Source organism: Nothoprocta perdicaria, unplaced genomic scaffold (assembly GCF_003342845.1).
Source record: "Nothoprocta perdicaria isolate Ctin4 unplaced genomic scaffold, notPer1 scaffold_133, whole genome shotgun sequence".
In the NCBI taxonomy this organism is placed as follows: domain Eukaryota; kingdom Metazoa; phylum Chordata; class Aves; order Tinamiformes; family Tinamidae; genus Nothoprocta; species Nothoprocta perdicaria.
In genome coordinates this window covers 183,995-208,984 of record NW_020454461.1, presented here as the reverse complement: position 1 = coordinate 208,984, position 24,990 = coordinate 183,995, and the positions used below count along the sequence as shown (strand labels likewise).

The 24,990-nt window shown below is 37.0% G+C and overlaps 1 protein-coding gene across 5 annotated transcripts in view; it reads left to right on the top strand.

The window, feature by feature from the left end:
* NTRK2 (neurotrophic receptor tyrosine kinase 2) overlaps nt 1–24,990 on the top strand; it is a 192,995-nt gene that overhangs the window by 21,578 nt on the left and 146,427 nt on the right. For all 5 annotated transcript variants that reach the window (XM_026033765.1, XM_026033770.1, XM_026033767.1 and 2 more), the window contains exons 4-9: nt 2,100–2,168; nt 4,061–4,215; nt 15,313–15,449; nt 17,956–18,088; nt 19,579–19,878; nt 24,753–24,785. In XM_026033765.1, the coding sequence (XP_025889550.1) occupies nt 2,100–2,168; nt 4,061–4,215; nt 15,313–15,449; nt 17,956–18,088; nt 19,579–19,878; nt 24,753–24,785 (827 nt within the window). The remainder of the gene's footprint in view (nt 1–2,099; nt 2,169–4,060; nt 4,216–15,312; nt 15,450–17,955; nt 18,089–19,578; nt 19,879–24,752; nt 24,786–24,990) is intronic.

Below are 24,990 nucleotides of genomic sequence, written 5' to 3'. Positions count from 1 at the left end.
CTAACTGTTTCGCAGTCTACTGTCCAGTAATTTTATAGCTCTGATTGAAGCATCTCAGCTCTTCATGGACAGTGGAGCAATTTAGATGAACATGAGTATGCTGAGCAAGGAAATGTAGCCAGTGAGGTGGAAATTTTTAAGAAAAATGTGGCTTCAGACCTGCCCATTACGTAGACAGACTCTTATACCTACCCCAGACTACCAACAGCAAAGCCTTTCCCAGTCAATTATTGCTTAAGGAAAAGAAAAAAAGGAAAAAACATCTCATAGGACATGCATGAGGTATTTGAGACCCATGCCATGGTCTCAAATTCAGATATTCTAGTATTTAGAAATTGGCATGTCATGTTTAAAACCTGCTTTTTTTTGACCTAGTCTGGAATTAGAGCTTCAGCCCCGGCCTTCTCCATTAGGGTGCTGTGGGATTGCACTAAATGAAAGAGTTTTGGCTAGACAGTGATCCTTGTGAGTGAGCCGTTGTCTGAAGAGTAGGGATTCCTCCTGGTCCTCTGGTATGTGGAAACCAAGCACCAAGTCCTCCCAGGACTTGGAATGTGCTTCCTCCCACTAGCCCAGTGCGTGGCGGGGGCGCCTAGCTSCTGGAAAGGCCTATAAGTCTGGTTGTCTTCGAGGCCAGGTGGACTTTTGTCACTGTGCAAGGAACAGAAGCAAGTACCTGCCTTGTTTGGGAATACCATGGAGCATGTGAGGCTTGGCAATGTCAGGGCTGCAGAGATTTTTCTGCTTGACTAGTGAGGGTTGCCTAAGGACAGGTGAGATGTGATGTGCTTAGCGTTGTCTGGAAAGACAAACTCAGTTCCATATGAGGGTTTAAATTCTTTCAACTTCCCAGCTTATGGAGAAATGATTATAGCTACTTACTCTCTAAGTACTGTTTTTTACTTAGTCACAACTTCTGTCCTACATGCACATTTTGATATATCTGGTCAGGGTGGGCATGAGATGTTTCTCTGCACCTGCATCTGGCATAGGGCAGCTTGGTTGAAGTGACTAATGAAATGGTTGTTTGYACATTTTGTTCTCACACATTAGGACCAATCAGCTTGCTGAATTCATTGCCATAGGTTGCAAGAAGGAATCAACAAAGAACTGTAGTAAATAAAATCTCATAAAGATTCCATTTTGAATGTTTATAAAAGATCCTGCTTGCATCCTTGCTATTTCTCTGAAAATGGTCTTGTACTCAGAGATCAAGGGCTTAAAGTTTGGGGAGTAAACTGTGTTCTTTAATCGGGAAGAAAAGCAAGATACTTAGTCCTTCATATAAATGCAGTGAAAGTTTAATTATGGAGACCCTATGGCGCCTGTATAGTATTATGTAAAATTCATGGTGTTTTGACTGATACTGTTGATATGAACGGTGTTGCTGGCAATTTTACAGTTTGTTGCTCTCGCTATCTGTAATTTATGGACTGACAAGGCCATAGAAGAACAGCATTATTTTGATTTGGGGTGGAGCAAAATGTTTTGTAAGTCTGGGAGGGGGACCATTTCTGATTCAGATAAGYGTTTATTTGGTCTGCATAATGGGGGAGGTCCTTTGACTTAATTAGCACTGGAAACCATAAGTGCTTAATTGACATAAAAAGCCCAATATAGGCATTTTACAGTTTTCCTTTTGATCTTTCATGTGCGTGCATATTACACATGCAGTTTGAAAAGAATAACTAAAAGGCCGTGATGTGGATATGTGCTAGCATGTGAGAAGGACTTATGTGAGTACAGAGTTTCGTACAGCATCAAAGGAGGGGATACACCCATTTCACTTATGAATAAATTGAGCATGTAATTAACACCTGGACTTTACAGAATACTTTTGAAATACAATTAAATCCGTTGCTTTTCTGCAACGAACAAAAGYGCTAATGATTTTGAAGAACGCATTTAACTTCATACATAGGCTGCATTCAAATCCTAGATACCCTTTAAACCATAAAGAAAGAGACTGGTCATCATTCTGTACCACTGAAGTCAAAGGAATTAGAGCTTTTTAGAGCTGGTTTGGCTTCTTTTTTTTTTTTTTTTTTTGGTAAGAAGAAACAAACCTAATTGATAAAATTTATCTGTTTTTCCCTTAGCAACTTGTCCAGAAACAAGCTCTCAAGTTTGTCCAAGAAGCCTTTTCGCCATCTGGGTTTGACTGATCTGTAAGTTGTCATTTCTTAAAATAATGCTTACTTGTGACCAGAAATGGAAAAACAAGACTATCAGGTTTGTTCTGTTAAAGTTAGATGTCCATCAAAGATTAGGAATGAAATTTTCATCCAAAGAAGGCAGAGAAGATGTTGGCAGTGATCTAAGTACACAGAGATTTTTGATTCCAGGACTTCAGAAAAGATCAACTGTATTTTAACACGAATTTAAGGGTCAAAGTAGCTACTTCCTCCAGCTTTAAAATATATTATTATAAGATTATTTCACACAAAATTGCTGATGTTTACATTAAATATTTGAACTGGTAAAAATAGAGCCAACTACTCATATTCACATGAGGTGTTTATCACATATTCTTATATTAGTCTCATAGTTGCTGTGCCTGTGGTTGGCTATGAAATAATATTTTTGTTTTTTCAAATCCTTTAAGTTGTTTTGCGCTTTATATAATCATTTGGTAGTGAAGAATGCGTAAAAATACACTTTCTCACTGTATCAATATTGTATTTTTACTCTGTACTTCTTCAAGCAGAATTTATATACTTATGTACATTCCAAAGTTATGCAATTGGAAAGTCAAAAGAAGGTCAGAAAGGGATGTTGTGTGTCTGTCCGGCAGATACTGATGTATTGTGTTTATTTGGAGGACTCATAGAAAGACTGAGTTTACGAATAACTGACATTTGCACCAAAAAGTAATGAGGGCAGAAGTTGTCCTTTGTGTGAGGCTCTTATTACTGGTCCTTTACCTTGATGTATCTTAGAATAATTTTATGATCTGGAACTGTGCTTYGACATTAAAATGTAGGAGGAGAAGTGGTCTTCTTGTTCAGCCTTTACTAAGAGAGAGCCCATGGGAGCTTTGGGATGGTTGCGCTGGAGGCAGAGGGAAACAGCACTCCTGGGGTGCAGAGTAGGATCCAGGCAGCCCAGGAGGGTGCCTTGCAGTCCTGAACTTCTGCTGCATGTTCTTACTTCAGCACATAAGAAATTAAGTGAACATGTCCTGTGCTGCATTAAGAAATTTTTCCCCTTTAGGTATGTTTGGTTGCTAATCAAATTGGTATAATCACTCTCTTTACAGCCAGGGGAACATAATTCATTGGAATTTTCTTTTATAATTTGGCAGTCACTATATGCTGATGAAAAGACTAGCTAGGGTCAGAGCTCTCACATTGCTATATTCCCCACGTGGGCCTGTTGTTTCTGAAGTCCCCTTTTTTTCATATGTAATGCTTAGTCATTGCCAAAAAGCCAGTGTGCATTTGGCTGTAAATTCTATGTTTTGTAGTTGTTATCACTTCAAAAAGCAGGGTTATAGGACTTTGACTAGTGCACAGTGTGAGTTCTTTGGTCTTTTCCTAATGTTTCAAAGCAGCTAGTGGAGAAACGGGGTCATCTTAGCCACCCCCACACCACAGAAATGTAARAGTGGGGGTATGCTCTAGCTTATGAAGTATGTTAAAAGGGAACGACAAGAATTTTAAAGACATTATCTGCTTTCAGTTCTGTTGTTGGAATTAGACTGCTAGCTTTAACAGATTTATTCTAGAGTACAGATCAAGGTATTCTTGAACCTGTCCATCTCAAGTGAGCAGTTTCTTTTATGTTGTGGTTGAAGTAGATGCTTATGAAATTTTGAAGGAGAACTAAGTCAAATCTCTACATATGTATTTACTGAGTAGTTGACTGTGTTTTTGAAGAAGTTGGTTTGCTCCTGAAGGAGGGAAAGAGAGAAAAAAAAAAAGACAGGACAGGGAATGACAGAGTGAAGCTTTATATGTCTGTAACAGAAACAATGAGAATTCATATTGATGGAAAGGAAATAGTGCTTATTGACAACACATCTAGCTGATGTGAAATAACTTTTCTCTTTTTACTGTAGGATATTGCTGGATAATCCATTCAAGTGTTCCTGTGAAATTATGTGGATCAAGAAATTTCAAGAGGCCAAGTTCTACACAGAAACTCAGGATTTATATTGCACAGATGACAACARCAAGAGGACAGCTTTGCTGGATATGAAGATTCCAAACTGCGGTAATACACCTTTAACATAATGTTATTACAAGACCAGAAAAGTGAAAACGGTTTTCTACTATATATCTATCAAGATGGCAACAATGCTGCAAATGGAAGAGGTTTCTGGATTCAGCCTGGAGTTTCCTCTGCAGAGAGGAGGGCCCGGGCACTTGTACAAGAGGGAAGGAGCAGGGCTTTCTCGAGAAAGCCTGATTTCGTTTGGGAAAGGTGTGTGCACAGATGACCGCAGGAGGAACAAACAAATTMTGCCTTTTTTCTTTCCTCCACCCCCACCTGAGTGCCCTGATTTAAGCACAGCCAACTGACTACCCTGTCTGAAGGGAATGGAAGGCCAGTTCAGCTGCTGTGTATAGAATCGTAGAATCCTTAAGGTTGGAAGGGAGCTTTGGAGATCATCTAGTTCAAATGGTGAATCCATGCCGACTACTCCTGAACACGTTCTTGTCTTGGAGACAACAGCCAGGATGAGCTCTTGTATAATTTTCCCAGGGATAGAGGTGAGGCTCACTGGCCTGCAGTTGCATTAGGTCCTCCTTCTTGCTATTTTTGAAGATCAGTGTGACATTGGCTTTCTTCCAGTCCTCCTCCATTCTCCAGGACCTTTCGAAGATGCTGGAGAGTTGCTTAGCAATAACATGTGTCAGCTCGCACAGCACTCTTGTGTGCATCCCATCAGGGCCCRTGGATTTGTGGTTATCAGGTTTCCTTAAGTATTCTCTGACCCTGTCGTCTTCTACCCAGGGCAAGTCTTCCTCTCTCCAGGCTACATAGTCACAGTCTCTTGCTAATTCTTTGTCTAACATGTCTGGAAACTACCAGATAACAGGGGTTTTCCTTGGAAATTTCTCAGCATAAAATACATAGGCTTAAACCTGTACCACATTATTATTTTCTCCTGTTTCCCTGCCTATCTGCAGTGCCAACAGGTTTGCTTCTGGCCACTTGATGATGTGTAAGTGCATGCGTGTAAGCAACTGCACACCTCAGTGGCAAAACCTAACTGAAATCCCCGTCACGAGAAGGGTGGTGCTTGAGGAAAGGACCCTTGGCTTTGGGTGTGACTCAAGTAACAGCACGTGGAATTTACATATGGGAAACGTGGCTTCAGTGAAGAACTGTATGAATATCAGAACAAGCCTGTAGATTTTTCCACATTCGTTTTAATGTTGATTTACACAATTCAAATTTAACTGAACTTTAGACACATTTGTGTCTTTCTCCCTCCATTTTTTTTCTCTCTCCCTTCCAGTGAGGTTTCTTTTTTCTCTCTCTTTTTTTTTTTTTTCCTCCTGAGGATGAATCAATACAGGATTAATTCTTTAATTAGAAGAGGTAAAAGAAGACATAGGCGTTTCTTAGTGACAGAAAGGGAGTTATTGATGAAAACAAATGATAATATTGATAAACGTGTTCTGGAAGATATCTAAAACATCTATTGCATGGCTTTTCTGTATCTCTGGTAGATGTATTTCTCTGTTTAAAGTACAAGACTCAATTTACAGAAAACTGGATAATTTGGTTTATTCCATTTTTAGCACCGTTTGAGAAGTTAGAAAATGGATAGAAGAGTTCAGCTTTTGCAGTCATGACTTTTTTTTTTCTGTGAAATATACATCTGTTCTAGCTATTTTTGAGATAAAGAGGTTTGGGGCATATGAATCTGAATTTTGTTAATGAAATATGATTTTCTCAAATAATGATATGACTTAAGCTATCACTCTTTGTTTGATTTTTTGATTAAGAAACTGAACAAACAAATATGCTCATTTTTTCTTGCAGGTGATATTAATTACTTCATAATATTATAGTAAGTGGCCTGAACAGTATGTGGTAAAAGTCTTGGTAATAGGACACCCTGCTACTGTGTGCTGTTAATAAATGTCTTGCTGGGAAGTTGGAAGAGACCAATGTGGTTTCTGCTTCRTAAGGGTCTGGTTTTGGTTGATGTCAAAGTTAGCAAGGTTCTGTGGTACTTTACTTACCATTTATATAGTGGAAATGTTTATTAGTGTGCTAATGAAAGCTAGTTTGAATCTAGATGCCAAACCTTTGGGGTTTCTTTTCCTGAGGCAAAAATTAAGTGTATCCAATCACTAAAAGATCCTTCCAAGCTATATTATTAAAAGAGCTAATCAATTAATATGATATTTCCAGCATTATTTTCTCAACTGCGTTTGAAATATATTTGTCTACRATGTAAATTCTTGTATTTTTTTTTAAATTTGCATCCACACTTAATTACCACATCAAAGATTTTTAAGTTGCATCTATCACTGCAGTATGACAAGAGCCTTCTGTTCATAGAAGTGTTTAATTTCACAGTATTTGCTGGTTGTCCACACAACGTGCTGAAGGTGTCTTTGAGCTTCCCCTCTTGTTTCTGATTGGCAAATAGCATTAGAAAAATTTAGAAAGAGAAGTAAATACTTCATTCACATTTCAACTTCTGTAATGGCAGCTGCAATTGCTCCTGGTGTGTTAAGTTACTGGAGATGAGGATACTTTTTGTATGGGTAAGGTCTCTTGTAAGTCAGTCAGTCTGGCAGAGTTGTACCTCATTGAGGTAGAGTCAGATTTTCAGGAAGGTGGAACTGTTTATTGAATTACTCCTTCTGGTAAGGATTGGATCACTCTGCTCTTGCTGTTGACCTCACTGATATTGAAGGTATATTTTGTTTTAGTGTATTTGAAAATAGCGTGGTTCTGCAGTTGTCTGAGAAGTCCAATGTCAATATTTCAGCAGATCATTTTGCCTTATATAGCCAATTGAGTTAATCAGAGATACTGTTTCATATATGCTGGTGTGGTGCTTTGTCAAAATTATAGGTCTGCTTATCCTCACAGCCTTGCATGCTTTTTTTGATTGTTTCTGAACAATTCTGAACACCATTCTGAAGATGCTGCTGATCTTATCACTGGCCATAAGTGCAAGCTAGATTTTAATGACTGAAGTGTAAAAAATGTGTAACTACTTTGTTATGCATGTAACATCTATATAGAGATGGCTATTTGTTTTACATAAGAAGTGAGTAAGATAGTGGGAACCCTATCTTACTCACTTAACCCTAAGAACTGTGGATTTCTATGAATGCAGATTTTTTTTTTTTTATTTTTCTCTTCACTTGTGCATTAATAATGTGAAGGATAGACTCTACCCTTGGTGCTTCTTCTTAAACTGAGTAGTTTGGAAGTCCTTCTTGTCTGTGTACAGTTATGAGTTGATGATACTGTTACCCATTTCTTGCTTTGCTTGTAAGCCACAGTATTTTTGTAGGCAACTGTTCAGGTGATCCTAAGCAGACAGGACTGGATCTGGCTTTATTTTCGTGTGTTTTGTGATGATAGATTTTTTTCCGAGTGGTAAATAACGAGATGGAAATACCTAATTTGCAGTAGGTAGTTACAAATTCCAAGGGATGAAAGACGAACTTAGATTGACGTGTTTACTTCTCTGAATTTATAGAAAGATTTCTAGTATTAGTTAGTCAGTAAAATAAGTTTTTATAAGTTTCTTAGGCAACCTCAGAACTTCACAATCTAAAASCACAAACAAAAAAATAACCCAGTGAGTGCTGACATCTATTTCCATCATCAGCCAGATTTCACAGATAAGTCTATCAAAAGGACAACATTACAGGCAGAATGAAGTGGTTTTTAAAAAAGCCATAAATGTTTTCTGTATTTACCTTTCAGAATATTCATGGACTCTCTAGCCTGTATTGTTTATTTTGGCTTGAGAACCAGATGTATGTGTGATGCATGGTGGCAACTGCTCTTATTTTCTCTTTAAGAGTTTTAATTCTTATCTGTGATCATGAGCCAATTAAAATAGTTTTGATAGTAATAATGATTTACACTGTAGCTCTAAATTTGAGTTAAGAGTTTTTCTAGCTTAATTAAGACAGTTTTCATGATTCCAGCTTTTAAGTGAAAATAATAATTTATAGATATTTGAAGAGGCAATAGAAATCTCATTTTCAAAGGCATATACATAATTGCTGTGTGTGCATGGATCCTTTGATGTGCTGATTAAGTGTCCAGTAACTTTCATAAAGAAATCTAGACATATGCAATGCAAATCAGGGCTTGTGGATGACAATGTACATGTGAAATCCTCATTTCATAATTATGATTCAATCTCTGCATTAACTTGAAATGAAGCAGATTGTAATACAAAGTACATTAGTAATACAAAGAAGTAGGACCATATTTGAGAGAAAGAGATGTGTCTTGATCATTCCAGTATTTTTGAATTTACTAAGCTGTGCAAGTTTGCCCAACTGCTGTCTGCTTGACTTGGCTGTTGTGTAAGTGGGAGTAATAACACTCATCTACTGAGGGAAAAGTGCTGTATGTCTGTTGGCAATGGATATTTTTACAATGCAACTAGCTCAAGAGTCATGACTAAATAACAGTATTTATAATAGTCTAAAATAATGACATTTTTATTAAAAAGTGGCATCCTTTCAGCAGGACAACATTATTTTCATTGTCTCGTAGACATACATGACATTTTTCAGATAAAACAAGAGGAACTGCAACTACAGTAAATGCAGCTATTGAAAAAGAAGCTATATTTTAGAGGTTTGAATAAGTTAGTTTAATTCTTATTAACTTGTATTACAAAGGCTGTCTCAGTTCACCTGTTAAGCTTGCAGCTGCTATATTCAGCCTCACTGCACTCAGTGTATCTGGTTTCCTTCTGAGAGACGATATGGATAAACTTAAAAGGCAATGGAGAGAAGTTTCCCCCAAAATAATTCAATTTCCTTAATCATTTRGGGAACATGGAAGAGAGAAAGCATGGCAGGGTACCTTGAGGAGTTTTTTTATCAGAGCAGTGCTGATAAGATTGGTAACCCCCAATATAAATTTATAACATGAGAATTGTGGTGGAGAGAGCAAGGTTAATACTGAGACTCAGGTCAATTAAAGGATTGAGGTCCTGCAAGATCCTTTCTTACTCTGTTTCTTTCTGCTGGAACCAGGAACAGGCCCAGGAAAAGAGAAAGAAACTGGGCAGAAAAAAAMCTTTGAGACATAAACTCTTCTGGTCTGAAATGTAAGCAACAACCTTCAAAGCTTATGTACAAGTTGACCACAGTAGATGGGTCGTTACCAAGYGAATATTTTCTAGTGCACAACAGTTGGCAGTTTTGAGGTGATGGCTTTTGYGATGGTATAACAAGCACTGGATGAAGTACATCACAGTACCTCACAGTGCTTGAATAGATGTTAGGAGTGCTGCATTTTGACACTTCTGTTGAGGTTGCAGTACTTAGTGTTGTAATTGAGAAGAAGARATAACAAATTTTATGCTCCATTTACAAAAGTTTGCCCCTAGAGGTGGATTTTTTAAAATAAAATAAGGTTACACTGGCTCTGGAAAAATATATGCAGATCACTATATTCTGGAAGATAATGTACTTGTTTTATAATTTCTGTAAAAGTTGCTGACTGAATGTGGCCATCAYGCAGGTCATGGTAGGAGGCAGACTTCTTTTAATGTTTTAGAAGATTTAGGTGGCTCATAGTAAGCCACCACAGCATTTGTTTCCCTGCAGACTGACATTCCTTCGTCAACCATCAAGGTGTGTGTCACATGTTAGGAGATAATGAGGTAAGCAAATGAGRGTTGGACTTTAAACAAGGTACACCGAAGCAGCATGCACATCTTGCATGAAGTTGTTTGAAATTAGCTTGTTCAGTGTGCAAATGCCTTGAACTGCTTGTTAGGAAAATGTAGAGGGCATGGGAAAGTCCTAAACCCTGGGCTGAGGGACTGTCCTCAGGGCTTTGGCAAGGAGCCCTCACATTTGGACTCAAACTCTCCCAGTGGTAGGCCTTTTTTTTTTTTTTTTTTTTTTTTTTGCTTTTTCTTTCAAAGGACAGAATAAAGCTTGTTCTTTTTTCTTTTTTTTTTCTTTTTTTTTTAAGTGTAGTGGCTAGAGAAGGAGGTTTTGTCATCATTCTGTGGATTCAGATTCAATTCATGAGTCTTTGGGCTTTAAGAGCAAAGGAAGAATGATAATTTTGTATATGGGCATCTCATTTCTGCTAAGTAGGCATTTTCATTGTCTAACACTTTTTTTGTTATTTTCAGTCAAAATGGTTTTGGTTGTTACCTTTTGGAGTATCCTGTTCATAGTGTTTCAAAGATGTAGCCAGGCTGATTTTTGGCTCTGGAGTTCTGCAGACTTTGATGGAAACATGCCCACTTACTCAGTGGCTAAAATATGGCTCAGAGCTTGTTGCTAAGTGAAACGTAGGAGGTGAATTACATTTCCAATAGCTCCTAGAGTTATAGCTGGCATTATTGAAAACTTTTTTGTTCTCTGTGTGTGTATTTTTTTTAATTCATACAAACCCATAGGAAAAGCCTTTTGGAATTTGTGAACTCTCCTGTATTTTCAACAAGGGAGAATATTAACAGAAAGTTGTAAGAAAACCTATCTTTTCTTATATCCTACTTATATGGATAGAAACCTTTTTAGCAAACAATACGATCTCTGAAATTTGAGGACCCGTTTGCACATTTCTTAATATTGTCCTGTGTCCAGTTCTAGAGAGTTCATCTAGTGGATGTTAACAACTTGTACTGCAGTGCAAGTTGTGGCACAGGGTGGCAAAAGTGAATGCGGTATTGGATTCATGATACTCTCACAAATGTCTGTTTCTTTATCATATTATTACATAGATACTAGTGAAGCTAATTGATCATACTGAGAATTTTGTGATAACAAGCTTGGACCTTAATGTGTCTAATGATTGAAAAGATAAATCTTATATATATTATCCAGAATGATTTTCCATCTTCAACTTTTCCATGTATTTATGAAAACAGATCATCACTGAAAAAAATGGTGAACTTCTTTCTCCTTATTCAAAACACTCTTTTTCTAAAAGTTGCTATAATATGTTGGCTAGACTTTTAACGTGGACCTAAGAGTTTGGTTACAGACTACAGAATTTGTATTAATATTTGGTTATTCCTTAATTAGGTCATAACCTTCTTTTGATGGATATAGTGATAGTTTGGCTCTAGCGTGGCTGATATCATTTTATTGTAGAAAATAATAAGTAGCAGCATGAGGACTTTGAAAGTCTTCTTAGAATTCAGATGCATGCTTTTTATTAATTTCCATTGACAGAGTTGTATCGCCAAATCCTACAGTAACCTTTGGAAATTTCAGCCAAAGTATTTGGTTTTCTCATTGCTGAAGTCCCAGCTGGGTACTGCAAAGATATGAGTCATTCACCAGTGATGCTCCACAGTTCCATGGTAATGTGGCCTTAGGCTATCATTTTATGCTGTGAGGTCTGTGAGGGTAAAGAGACCCCAAAGCTGACGGAGAGTTTGTAACTGCTAACGCCCAACATAACATTTAAAGAGACTCAGCTGACATAAATACGTTGTTCACTTGCCCCGTCCCTTTGCCTCTGTTGTGCCCATTTGTGCATGGGGTGAATGGAAATGACTGTTTATTCTAATCCAGAGCTGCCTGCATGAAGCCATGTCAGCTTGAACATGGAAGGTGATTTTCTCTGTGCAGAGAAATAACATATTCGTTATGCAACTATCTGCAACAAAACATGTTGCTTTTAGTGTACACTTATGAATCTACTATATCTCATAACTCTCTACAACTTAAAATACTTGGTCTCTTCTGAGAAGAGACTGAAAAGCTTTGGATAGATTATTATATGAGAATGATAAAACAGAATGGTCCTAAAAAGATCATACAGAAACTCTATTTTCCTTGTACTCAAGAAACAGTACTTAGTGAATTTTAATTTTAGAGACAGTTTTCAGAAGTGRTTACAGGAAATACACTTCCAAGCAGCCTGGACATGATGTATGTGAAAGTCCTTGCTCCAGAAAGTTGCTGAGGCCAAGAATGCAGCAAACTTAAAAAATAATTTGGATGCTAACAGATATTACTGATATTCAGAACTATAATAATAAATGCTATTAAAGTTTGAAATTACATTTCATGCTTTGGGCATAGGCTAATCTCTGTCTGACAGATATCARGATGAGACTTGTAGCAAGATGATGTCATGTCTACCTTGCCTTGGTTTCCTTATTTTACAGTCTAAACTTACCATGCTGGYAGTATACAAAACTATGCGAAACTGTTGTCCTAGATCAACAGCATTGTGCAGAATCCTAAAAAAAATGTGCATTTCTACCCATAGAAGAGGTCACTATCTCAAATACCATTTTAAAACAAATTAATTAGGAATAAATGCAAAGGAGTTAGGAATCAGTTCAATTATGTAGGTATCAGAATAGTATTGACTTTGTAAATGGTTTCACAGTACACTGGACATATATCCTCAGTATATATTCCTGTTAGGGTGCTTTTTTTTTTTTTTTTTTTTTTTTTTTGATTTGCAGTTAATTGTCAGTTGTGACAGCAGATTTTGCTGATTGGCCTTACTTCTAAGTCCAGTGGATAGCCGCCTCTAAATGCAGGTCTTAACATCGTCAGCTAGTGCATTTCTGCTTTGGAGCAGGATGGGTACTGCTTGAAACAAAAGCCAAAGTGACCTTTCTCAAAATATTTTCTACTTCAAAATACCCAATGAGAGGAAAAAAAAATGCCAAGAATCCTGAAGCAATTCTTTGATGATGTGCTTCCTACCTGCCTCTTATGACTGTGTGAGGAAATAAAACAAAATACACATTTGGTAATAATGTGATGATTACATTATATTGCTACCTTTTTGCTGCAGGAATTTCTGTGAGATTTTACAGCTGGTTTCTAGGGTAACTCTAGGACCTTTTAGAATAATAAGCACCATTGTTTTATAAGTTTTTATCAGAGTACAAGCAAAATGTAACTGTTGCCTTCAGAGAAATAACACCAACATGGCATGTTAAGGCTTCTCCAAATAAATAGTACTAGAGCTAATTCTGAGAGAGGACTAGTACTGGAGACATTCAGCTTCAATTGTCCATCCTTCAACTTCAATTGTCTATCCTTTAATTGTCCATCCACACTGGAGAAAAAAGTTGTCTTAAAACTTAATGGCTATTAAAAGAGCGCTGCATGGATCAAAGTTGGATTTTCAAAGTTGGTGGTTCATGTGAAGCGATTTGTTAGCAGAAACTGTGTGGACTTTCRTAGTGAAATGTTAATCTGTGTTGCAGACATTGTCCCCAATGAGCAGTACCTCAGAGAAGTGTCTTAATCTCTTTCCAACCTCAGATCAGGCAACAGATTTTGAACTGGTTTTCCGAGGTGGTGTGGAAGGATAGCTTAATAAAGTAAAGGACCTCATTACTTCTCTCCAAGTCCCCTAACCAGGATAATTAATATACAAATATTCCCTGAGATTAGTTATTTCCTGCCCATCTCATTGACAGGCAATGCTGAGGTTTCAAATCACAGCAGGCAAGAGCAGATGGCTACCTTCGCTAACAGATTATTCCATCAAGACATACAAACCATGCAGCTTTGTTTCAATATACTTCAACATATGATGTATAAAGTGAACATGATAGAATAAATCCGTGATGCCTATAATAAGAATCACATTACAGCACTGCTTAAAGTGCTAGGAGAATTGCCAAAGCAGTTATTGTATACTTGTGCTGATTTTGAGATCTTATTAGGTTAGAAAGTATTACCTGGAAAATAATTTGTCTTCTCTTTGCTGTTGCTTGCTGCCATTTTATTTTTATTGAACCAATTAAACTTAGAGATTTCCAATACATATAGTTTCTATAGAATTTGTAGCAAGCATATTAACATGTTACAGTTCACACTAATCATATGGTTAACTGTAACTTGGGAATTTTTTCATGAGAAAAAGAATCCCTCGGCTAAACTTCTATACCAGCAAGTCCATAATGAAACTGCTTTATTCTAATTAAAAAAAAAAAAAAGAAAAAGAGAAGCATTGTTTCAGGAAGTCGTTGCAAAACAATACATATATATCCARCATAGCAAATAAGCAAGCTCTGCTGTTTGAAATGATAAATTGCAAAGTAAAGCATGTCTAGAATTGCGAATGAGAAATTCTTGCTAACTAAKGGCCAGGCTACTTGCAATGTTCAGCAGCTCCAAATGATGGTATGGCATCTYTTAAGAGAGATCTGGTATTTCCAGCATGTTGCATAATTATTTGCTATGTAAATAAGTAAGACATGTGAGGTCTTGTGTGCCTGAAGTCTGTCGACATTGCCGGCAGTATTTTTAAAGAGCGTCAGCTCAAAAGGAGCCTACAACTTGCTGGCTCTTTGGAAGTACTTGTCACAGTGGAGCAGTTATTCTTCAGTGCCCATAACTTCGGCAGTGAAAGAGATATGTGGTGGTTTATAGCTCTGTGGGATGGCTCTTGTAAGGGCTGGTGAGCAGTACCATCTTCCATCTCTTATGTGTTATTGAAGGCAGTAGGTAACTCTGCCCCAAGGTAGCAGCCTTTGCTGTCGCCAATGTCCTCTGTCMTTTCTCTCCCTTGTGCTCTCCTGCTGCCTTTGCCTTGAGGATGTTGGCTCTGCTCTGCTCCCTGTGTCTTGTAGGGGAGGAAGGGCTCCAGTCTCCTACCTAACACACTGTGCTGGTGTAATAGTTCTGTTAGTGCAGTGGCAAATGGTAGGAATACCATGGTGGTAGTTGATCACTGGAAGATAGAGATTGCATTGCAACTGCTACAGGACTACGGATAATGATACGATTTTGTGTTTTAAGGAATTAAAGATTTTTCCCTTTTTTTTTCTAAATGCAAAAACTGAAGTTAAGATGATTTCCATTTGCCTACCTGAAACATTCACTTATATAATTAATCTATTTATGTATTCTGTAATGTTTTCTAATGTTTCTAATGTTTTATAATGTGAAATGGAGAAYGCACATAAAAATGCTATGTCGCATCTTCATGTACTTGTACTTACATATTTCACGTACATATGTACTTACAAAGATGCTGATTTTACTCTCTGCTTGAACAGTAACTGACCACAGTGAATTTCTGATTAAGCAATATTATTGACTGCATTCATACCCATAGAACTTGAGCAATGCCTGTTTCTGGCTAACATAAATCAGTTTTCTCTTTTCTCTTTGTTTTTTGCTTGTATGATAGACCTGCCCTCAGCAAATCTAAGCAATTACAACCTCACTGTTGTGGAAGGAAAGAGCATAACACTGTATTGTGATACTACTGGAGGGCCACCCCCTAACGTGTCCTGGGTGCTCACTAATTTTGTTTCAAACCATGAGGTAAGTTTCATGTTCAAAAGGGACGCAATTTAGAGAACAAGCACCTGCCAGAGGATGGAATAAAGTCTCATTGCCAGTTTTTATTTAACTTGTTACCAAAAATAAAAAGTAGTTTCTGGACATGCATTTGTAAATAAGAGTAGTTTTACAGAAATAACGTAGCACATCAGGATGCTGATTTCTTATTGTCACAAGTGTTTTCTTATTATCACAAATACCTGACTGGACACTGAAAGTCTAAGCTTCTCTAATTGCGAGAAAAGCTGTTGTTTCTCTAATTTTATTACATTTTCTGGCCAAAAGCCTGTTGTGTGGAATATCTGATTGTAAATATTAAATGCTTTACGTTTTGTTTCATTTTTCTTCAACAAGACCAAGTCACAATGGAAATATTCTAAAATCAAACTGAAAGTTCTATTAAAAGAAGATTTCTTATAAAGTTTTAAAATGTTCCTGTAATAAGTTCATCCAAACAGTGGGAATTTTGTTTTTTCTTAGATCCTAGTATTTTAGACTGTGTCTGAGTGGAGCAAGAAGCATTTAAACAGGCCCTCAGCATGCAGCCGCTGATTGCTATTATTTAGACTGTGCAAAAATCCCCCTTATTTACAGCTTTATAGCCTTGGCTCCTCTGAGCTCTTATATTTGGGAGTACAGACTGCCTACCTCTTGTGCAAAGTGTGTGATGTGTACTCCCAAAACATTTCCTTCCGTGAAGAGGAGATAGGACCTCTGAGGTCTCCCCATCTTTGCACTTTTTCTATGCAGGTCATTGTGGTAGGCTTTTGAAGAATTTGAATAGCCTGTCTTTCAACTATCATAAATAAGAGCTCTGCAGAGGCGCAGATAAATTTTTGAATTTCTCTGTTATCTGTAAAACTACCCAAAGGCACTAGTCATCTTCATGAACAAGAAGTAAAACAGTTTGGGGAACCTATGATAAGTGCTGTGGAGTTTTTTTAGCTTATTTTATTTTTATTTTGAGTTACGAGCCAACACAAATGTGGGATACTGTTCAAAATGTGAGATCACCTCATTTTTCACTCTCCTATCTTTGAAATGCCATGTTCAGTTTATTTCAAGTTTTCCAGAAATATTCTGTCCTGGTATGACTTAGTGAGATTTCAGAAGGGGCTTTTAATATAGGTTAGCTTCARTCTTAACCATGGAGCACAGTAGTCTTTTGAGTAGTAGAAGAAAGAGTGCTTTTTAAAGGTCACTTGCCATTCACAACTATCCTTCTCTTYCTGCAAGTGTTGCTTTTTGTTTTCTTTTTCTCATTTCCATATCACTGTTTCTGCCTCCCATTTCTTCACTTCTAATGCTGCTTTGGCCTGGTTTTCTTCTCTTTCTGATTTACAAGGAGATATATTAGCAAAAGTTAAAACTAAACACCAGTCCTGTAAAGTTAACTGCATGTTTGGCTTGTATGCTGTTATATAATTCTGTTGGTGCTGTTAGGCTTTTCTTGCTGCACATTTCAGTGCTGGTCCTGTGACTGAGCACCCAGCTCTAACTCTTGCCCTGAGGCGTGCTTGAATCTTGAGTTAATGCCTGAGGAAGTAGGTGCTTTGAGTGATGGCTTTTCCAATCGCCATGGTCACACTGAAATCAATGGGGTGCTTGGCAACTGAGCTAAGGTGTCATCCCACTCCATAAAATCCTGGTCTTGCCACGTGCAGGAGTGGTCCTGCCTGTCCCCATAGGCTGCCCCTGGAAGTCACCGTGGTTTTACAGGTGCATCATTTGCTTACGCTCTGTTTAGTTCAAGGATATGTGTACCTAAGAAAAGTAACCCCCAAAGGAGCTTTTTTTTTTWAATGATGTTCTCATTTATTTTCAAAACATATTTTTGTTCCTTTTCTTTCTAAAGAAAAAATCTTAAATTTTGTAGAAGAATTTAAGTAAATAGTAATTGGATATCATTTCAAGGACTCGATTTAAGAAAACAGAGGCTGTAACAATCAGCTTTGACATACTCTTGTCAAGGTATAGTAGAGCTTAGACGGCAGCAGTAGATGAGGTGTCAAGCTAAACATAAAGGAAAGAGATAAAAAGAAGAGTAAAGCAAGAAAGAAGTAGAATATGGAAGGGAGGAAAAAGATTAAGGAGAGCTGAGATATACTGAAGAAATCAATCAAGAAATGGAAGAGGGGGCGAGCAAGGGAGTGGGTAGAGGATAAAACAACTTGTGGAGAGGAGAAGGGGTGTTAAAAGAAGAGAGAAACTGAAAGTGACAGGATGATAAAATGGATGAGTTTAGGGATGCAGCAGAACAGCTCTTCTAGTGCTTTAAATTGCTTGCTASTGATGGTCACAGTTGGTTCTGTAGGTATTTTGCATCTATTTGGATAAGACACCAAAGGCACAGWTTGATAAATTGCAGGCTGATACAGCTAAATGGAAATGAAACAGGAAAATGGCACTGAACTGTGGCCAATGGTGCTCTCTCCCTTGTTTCCTTATGCCCCAGCTGACAAATAAATATTTTTCTGATCATTTGTAGAGTGACACAAGCAAAAATCCTGCCTCGCTAACCATAAAAAACRTTTCATCCATGGACAGCGGACTGTGGATTTCTTGCGTAGCGGAGAACATTGTGGGAGAGGACCAGGCATCTGCCGAGCTCACGGTGTTCTGTACGTAAGCAGGGCTGCGCGTGCCTGCCAGGGCAAACYGTGCGGGCACCAGCTGCTTGGGGTATAGACTGGGCACAGACGTTGTTGAAGGGAAAGCTCCCTAAAAGCACGTGAACTATCTGTTGCATTTAATCCTGGGAGTAGCCCAACTGCCRGCTGTTATGTTTATCCTTTTCTGCAAAGATAATGTGTCTAAATACTTCCAGTGGGGACAATCTGTAAGTAAATATCTGAAACGCAAAATATTCAGTGGCACAGTCAGTGAAAAGGTTTCTAATGGTGTGTATCTTATGGATCTAAGATACGTGAATACCTCAAAAGGGTTACAGAAATTATTTATTATAAATTAAACACTTTCAAGATTTCTTTTTTATCTAAGGAACAACAACTTTCCTGAAAAAAAAAAAAAACTAAACTTGCAACATTTGTTCTGCCAGATAACTTTGAGTAATGTCCTAATTTGTCAGGGCCAAAGAAGGGGGAAAGGGTGTATAATATAGAGGCATTGGTGTCTTTAATTCTAAGATTGAAGCCTGAGTTCAATTTTATGTGAAACAGGATGTTTTCACAAGTTGCAACCCTCTGTTTAATTGAAGATGGGATTGTAATGCTTTGTAAATGGAAAACTTTGTTCAACATGTGCTCATGACAGAGTAAACTAGCAAAATTACTACAGATGCACTTGTAGGTTGAAATTGGATATATAATAGCTATGGGAAGGGACATGAACTAGAAGTATTTGAACAGTGTAACTGAGATTCTCAGATTGGCACTGTTATGATTGATAAAAAGGAGCATAACTAGATGAAATTGGATGCAGTTAAGAACTGAGTATCAAGGAAAATTTCCCAACAATGAAATAACATGCAAGGTGTTGGAACAATCTCCTGAGTATAAGTCTGTCAATTTGAGGCATTTACCAGGTCTGAACAAAGAAAGAAAGTAGAAAGTGGTTCTTTCTTCATGGAATAATCCAGAGAATGAAATCATCTACTCTGGCTTTGATTCTGTGAATAAATTCATATGAAAATTTGGATTCTTAGCCAAATATATTTGCAGTGCAACTTGCTTTTGGCCAACTTTTAACTATTTTTAATACTGTTTTGTTCCTTCAGCTCCTCTGCTCCATTTTAACTACAGTGAAGCTAAAAGCTTTCTGTCTCTTCTCTGCGATCTGGTAACTGAATTTTCCACACCTTGCAGTCTCAATGGGTGTTCAGACTTTGTTTGAAACTAGTTGGTTTTGTTTCTTKCTGAAGAGTGGCTTCATTTCCCTTCTGAGTGTAGTATGCTAGGCAGAGCAGGTGGGCTTCCTCTGTGAGTATCCTCCAGATAAGTATAATGCTTACAGTGAGCATTGAATGCATACAACAATCATATTTTAGCACTGATGAATGACAAATATTTTCCCTAATAACTCAAGGAGGAAAGGGAAAAAAAAAACCCATGTTCAGGATATTCTGATGTTCTTCACTCTTTTTCCAATATAGTTGCACCAAATATCACATTTATTGAATCTCCAACACCGGACCACCACTGGTGCATTCCATTCACTGTGAAAGGGAACCCTAAACCCACACTGCAGTGGTTCTATGAAGGGGCTATCCTGAATGAGTCCGAATACATCTGTACTAAAATACATGTTATCAATCAAAGTGAATACCATGGCTGCCTTCAGCTGGACAACCCTACCCACCTGAACAATGGTGCTTATACATTACTGGCAAAGAACGAGTATGGAGAGGACGAAAAGCGTGTTGATGCCCATTTCATGTCAGTGCCTGGCGATGGTGAGTATCATGTTTTTATATAAGCAATTGCAACTGAGGAGCATGTGGGAACAGCTCTCCTGGCCAGTTTACCTATTTCGAATGAAGCTTTTAAAATTGACTTTCTTCTTTCAATTAAAATCATCAGGCCTAGTTGTAAAATAATGTGTTTCTTTTAATGTTTTCTTCTTTATTGCTCCTCAAGAGAGGTCATGCTAGTGCTCCCTATGTCCTTCGAGTTCCCATTATCAGCGCAGCTAAGGGTGTAAGGCATTGCTATTTCTGAAGTGCTTTCTCTAGCCTGATTTCTAATCCTGGGAAACTGTGAGTGCCAGTTCAGTCAATCTGTAAGTTTTCTGCACTGTGTACAAGTGCAGCCAGGCAGTGTATCCAAGGACACAGGGAGTTACGCCTATGCAGGATTTAGTGCCTTGTTGCAAAATCAGTAACGATGTCTTCCAGTCCATGCTGTTTAGGACACCAGAGGGAGCTGGAGAGAAAAAAAGTAATCCAGAGGCAGAATGGGCAAGGTTTCAGATCCTTACGGCAACTAGAGGTTTGATTCCTAACGATTTCAGTGGAGGTTGGGCACCTGCATGCCTAGGAAGATTCATGCTTAAGATAGCTGCTGGTAAATGTTTGCATCTCCTGCTGCTGTAAAGGCTCCTCCTAAATGCCGTGTAAGCCATCTCAAGGTGGACTAACTCCCTGAATTGCAGGGATCGCTTTAAGTGGTTGATGTTCATTGTGGTTTCATCATTCCTCACATCTTCAAAGCCATATGTGAAGTGACTGTACAAGTAAGAAAGCATAAATGTAAGTGTACTGTTATGTGAAAAAACTCTGGTGGATCTTGCACTGCAAGAGTGGAAGTATAAGCATATTTGTGTTCACATACAGAATCATATCCGAAAATATGATTATGTGTGTATCTTTGGCTTTTTAACCATGTGACAGAAATAGCCTCCCTCTTTTTCTGAAACATCAGAGTGTAGTGCTAATGTTATGTGACAGAAAAAAAAATGTATTTAAATTCTCTCTCCTACATTGCAGGCTATAGACAATCAAAGTACAGTCTTTATTTAAGATCTGTACCCTAGCTTACTCTGCCTTGGGGAGTTAGATGGCAATTCTCTTCCGGGAAAGGCTAAGAAGTAGGTAAAGAGCTAATACAACTAGGCTCTATTTACTCCTGTTGTTCTCTGTACTTCCTCTTCTATTTTTCTGCTAGAGTCTTTTCTTAAATAGAATCATTATAGAAACATGCACTGGTTTCAACCACTGGCACCCTCTAATACTGCCTCATAACACTTGAGTAAAATGGTTCACCTCATACACATTCTGTATACAAATTCTCTTACTCTGTGATTATTAAATGTGAACTGGCTTATTTTTTTTATCAGAATAACAGTTCCTCTAATGCACTTACATGAATTTAATTTTATTCTTTCATTGAAATTCCATTTACTGTTCCATTTTCCCTTTATGCTTCTCTCCTGTAGGCTGAAAATTTTCTAGTTGTGGTCTTTTAAATTAAGGAGAACAGAAAGCATCCTCCAAGTTAGAAAGACAACGTTATTATTCTTTTTTTTTTTTTTGAATTATAAGCAATTTTAAATATCCAAGACAATCTATGCTGTGTTCTTTAAACATTTCTCAAGCTCTGCGATGGATTAAAGTTTGCAAAACCTCTGTTGAGGAAACTAGAATACATATAGAGAGGATGAAACTTTATTAGAAATCAGTTCATGTGTAGTGGATTGCACCAGTCTTGTCCTAAAAATAAACCACATGGAAAATTGCTTACCTAGTTAAACTACTCAATTTTATTTTTATTAATAGGATTTTTCCTGTACAGTTTATGACAATGAGCTTTAGGATATTCCACGGCAATGTTCCCTCCTCCACTGAAGCTGTCATGAAAGTAAATATTAAAAGACTAGAATCGTCCATGCATTGTATTACTGTTTTTTATCTTTTTTTTTTTTTTGGCTAGTGCTACTATTTAAAGTACTGCCAGGATTTTTCAACCTTTGAAAGATCTTTTCAGACTTGTCGTTACAGTGTAGTTTCTTCTTTAGGCCCACATATCATACGACGAAGCATAAAGATTAGGCATACGCCCTGGTATTATGTTCATTTCCATGCCTTCATGACTGAATTTAATACCAGCCCCAATGTTTCAGGGACTGCAGTATCCTCACTGAGCTTTAAACCAATTCTGTGGTTACTACATTATGTATGGGGAAATGTATTTAAAAAAAAAAATCAAAAAAACCCCTAAGCCTTCACCTATATGTTTATATAGAATAATTTCAACAATTAGGTTGAATTGAATTTAGAATAAATTCAATAAAGACTGAAGCATATTGTTTTATCAGGATACCTCCAAGGTTGTTTCATATACAGAAATGACAAGATTTGTGCTAAGATGCATCAGCTTCTAGGATGTTRCTTTCAGAGCTTTGTTTTTGCTGGACTGAGGTTGCAGGCATAAAGGGGAGGAAGTCATGCAGCACAGTGAGATTTGGATCAAGTAAATAATACTACAGTTAATGTAAATTAAAACTTAATTTCAAAATACTAAGGTCTGGGAGAATAATTTTTACATTTTTAGCAAACTTTTTATTTTTTAACTAGTCTTACTTTGCTAAACTTCACCAACTGCAGAGTGACTGTTCTTGATAATTTAACTATTACAGACTACAATGCAGCAAACAGTAAGCAAGAAACGTCCTTACTTTATCCTGGGACTGTTTTCATAAATGATCTACAGCAGCTAATGAGCACTGGAGAAATTGTTAATAATTATTATTTTTTAAAAAAGCTTGTTCAACTACCAGTCTTCCAATCTAAAATTCAGCTGAAAGAATTCAGGTCACATAATATCTTGTCAAGATAAAATGATGTTTTTAATAGGCCTTAGAAGAAGCATCTTGATAGTGTGGCATGATAACATGGAGCTGTTTTACAGAAGTGTCTTTTGGCTTGAGTCCTTTGTTGCTGCTTTATTCTGAAAATGTCAARTTTGTAAAGAAAGAATTAAGCAAGCCAAATGTAGTTGATTCTGTTTATAAAGACACTTGGATAGGATATGTTTATAATAGTTTATTTGTACAACAACCTGTTCTAACAGAGACCAAAACAACAGTACTGTCTTTGTTTGCATTAAAAATAATTGCATATAAACATGCAGCATTACTGTGGTGAGGTTTCATGTTAAGATAGGTTCAGCCAGTGTTCTGTAGTTTGACTAGTTAATGCTTTTACATAAGGAGTACCATATAGAAATTTGGGTTTGGTTCAGATTCCTAATTTTGCGACTTTATTTCAGGGGAAGAATTTAGTTATATAAGAGATTTTGAATAGATGACTTCCTAGTACATATGCATCTGGCAGGAATTAGGAGTTAAATTAGTCAGACTATTTTATCCCATTTCTGGTAAACAGTAACAACCACGTTGCCATTTAATTCTGGAGGGAAGGTTTCAGAAGATTTTTTTTTTTTGTTATTTCTTTAGATAAGTAGAATTCTTAAAGATGGCCAATTGGAAATGTTGTCTGTCATCAGGTGAATGTTTTATGCTGGAAAAACTGAATCTGTGAAGATTTATGGACAGAAAAGCCTAGTCAGAAGTTGCCTTAGAAAAGATATGAGCACATGTTCATGCCATTTGCTATTTATATTTGCAGATAGGCATGGCCCTTCTCATGGGGTCTCCTTAACATATATTTTTGAGTCTTATATCTTCAAATGTATTTTAAATGAACCTAATCATGTGCTGTCATTCTGCAAATAGCTTGCAACTCCTACTTTGTATTTTCAACACAGATTCTCACACTGTTGCTTTGAGTGGAAATAAGTGTGTTCTGTTCATTCTTTACAGTGGCTTTATGCCTGTTTAATGTCATGATACAGAATTACAGTATGATTCTGTAAAGAAAATTATGATTTTTGAAATTTGATTCATCTTTAGAATTTTTAACTATATGTTAATTTTAATCTCAATAAAATACAAAAGTAAATAATATGGAAAAGACAATAGGGTACCTGCTACAAATACATCATGGACTAAGATGAATTAGTTTGTTAAAATATAGCACAAGGATCTGTTGAAACATGATTAAATTAGCAGCATTTTACTTTCAGTGGGTGTACTGTGCATTATGCTCACTTATGTGCTCAGCCTTTCACATATGCAGGAAATAGAAAAAACTGTGCCCTGGAATTATAACATCCTGAAAAGTATAGGATAGATGGTTACCTGCTTGAGTAAACACTGTATTCTGTAGTTTCTCTGAGTATGGGAGATCTTACTTTTTCAAAAAGTGTTCAACTGAGCAGCTGTGATTTCTGTATCCTGTAAGAGAGAGAATGAAGAGATGCTGCTTAGTCCATTGCTACCTTTAGTGCTTAATTTGCCAAATATCTAAACCTGTTTGCCTAGTGATTTAATTACTTTTTTTTTTTTTTTTTTTGTGTAACCAGGTAAACATTAGTGAATGTAACTCCCACCAGCCTGTGTTTCCACTTATTATCAAAGTAAATTTAACACTGTTTTTCAACAAGAATAGTTTGTGCTTCACTTATACCGGATATATATTAATGTTGCAGAGCAGAAACTTGCCTTATGCAATAGCTGTGGCACATGCCATTAATGATTGGAATTGCTCTAAAATAACTGTAMGAGTAATCTAATAAACAGAATAATATTTTGATGTTGTTTTGTGTTTGTATAGATATTGACTATTGTTATTGCAAGTAACATGTGAATGCTTAAAAAAATCCTGAAGAAACTCTTAACTGTTCCAGCATTTGCAACCTATTTACAAAGGTTTTTTTTTCTTTCTTTCTTTTTTTTTTTTTTTTTTTTTTTTCTTTTCTCTGTGTGCAGGTAGTGGCCCAATTGTGGATCCAGACGTTTATGGTATATATTTGATTTTCTTTTTCTTTTCTTTTAATGATAGAAATGAAGGAACTCAAACCACTAAAAGGTTGGGTGTCAGGCTCAGTTAAACTGAAATGGCACATACTATAACACGGTTCTAAAAGGTACTTTGTATTGTTGGTTCTTTTTCTGACTTACATCATTTAAAATAAATGAGGGCAATGTGACATTTTGCTGCTTTTGA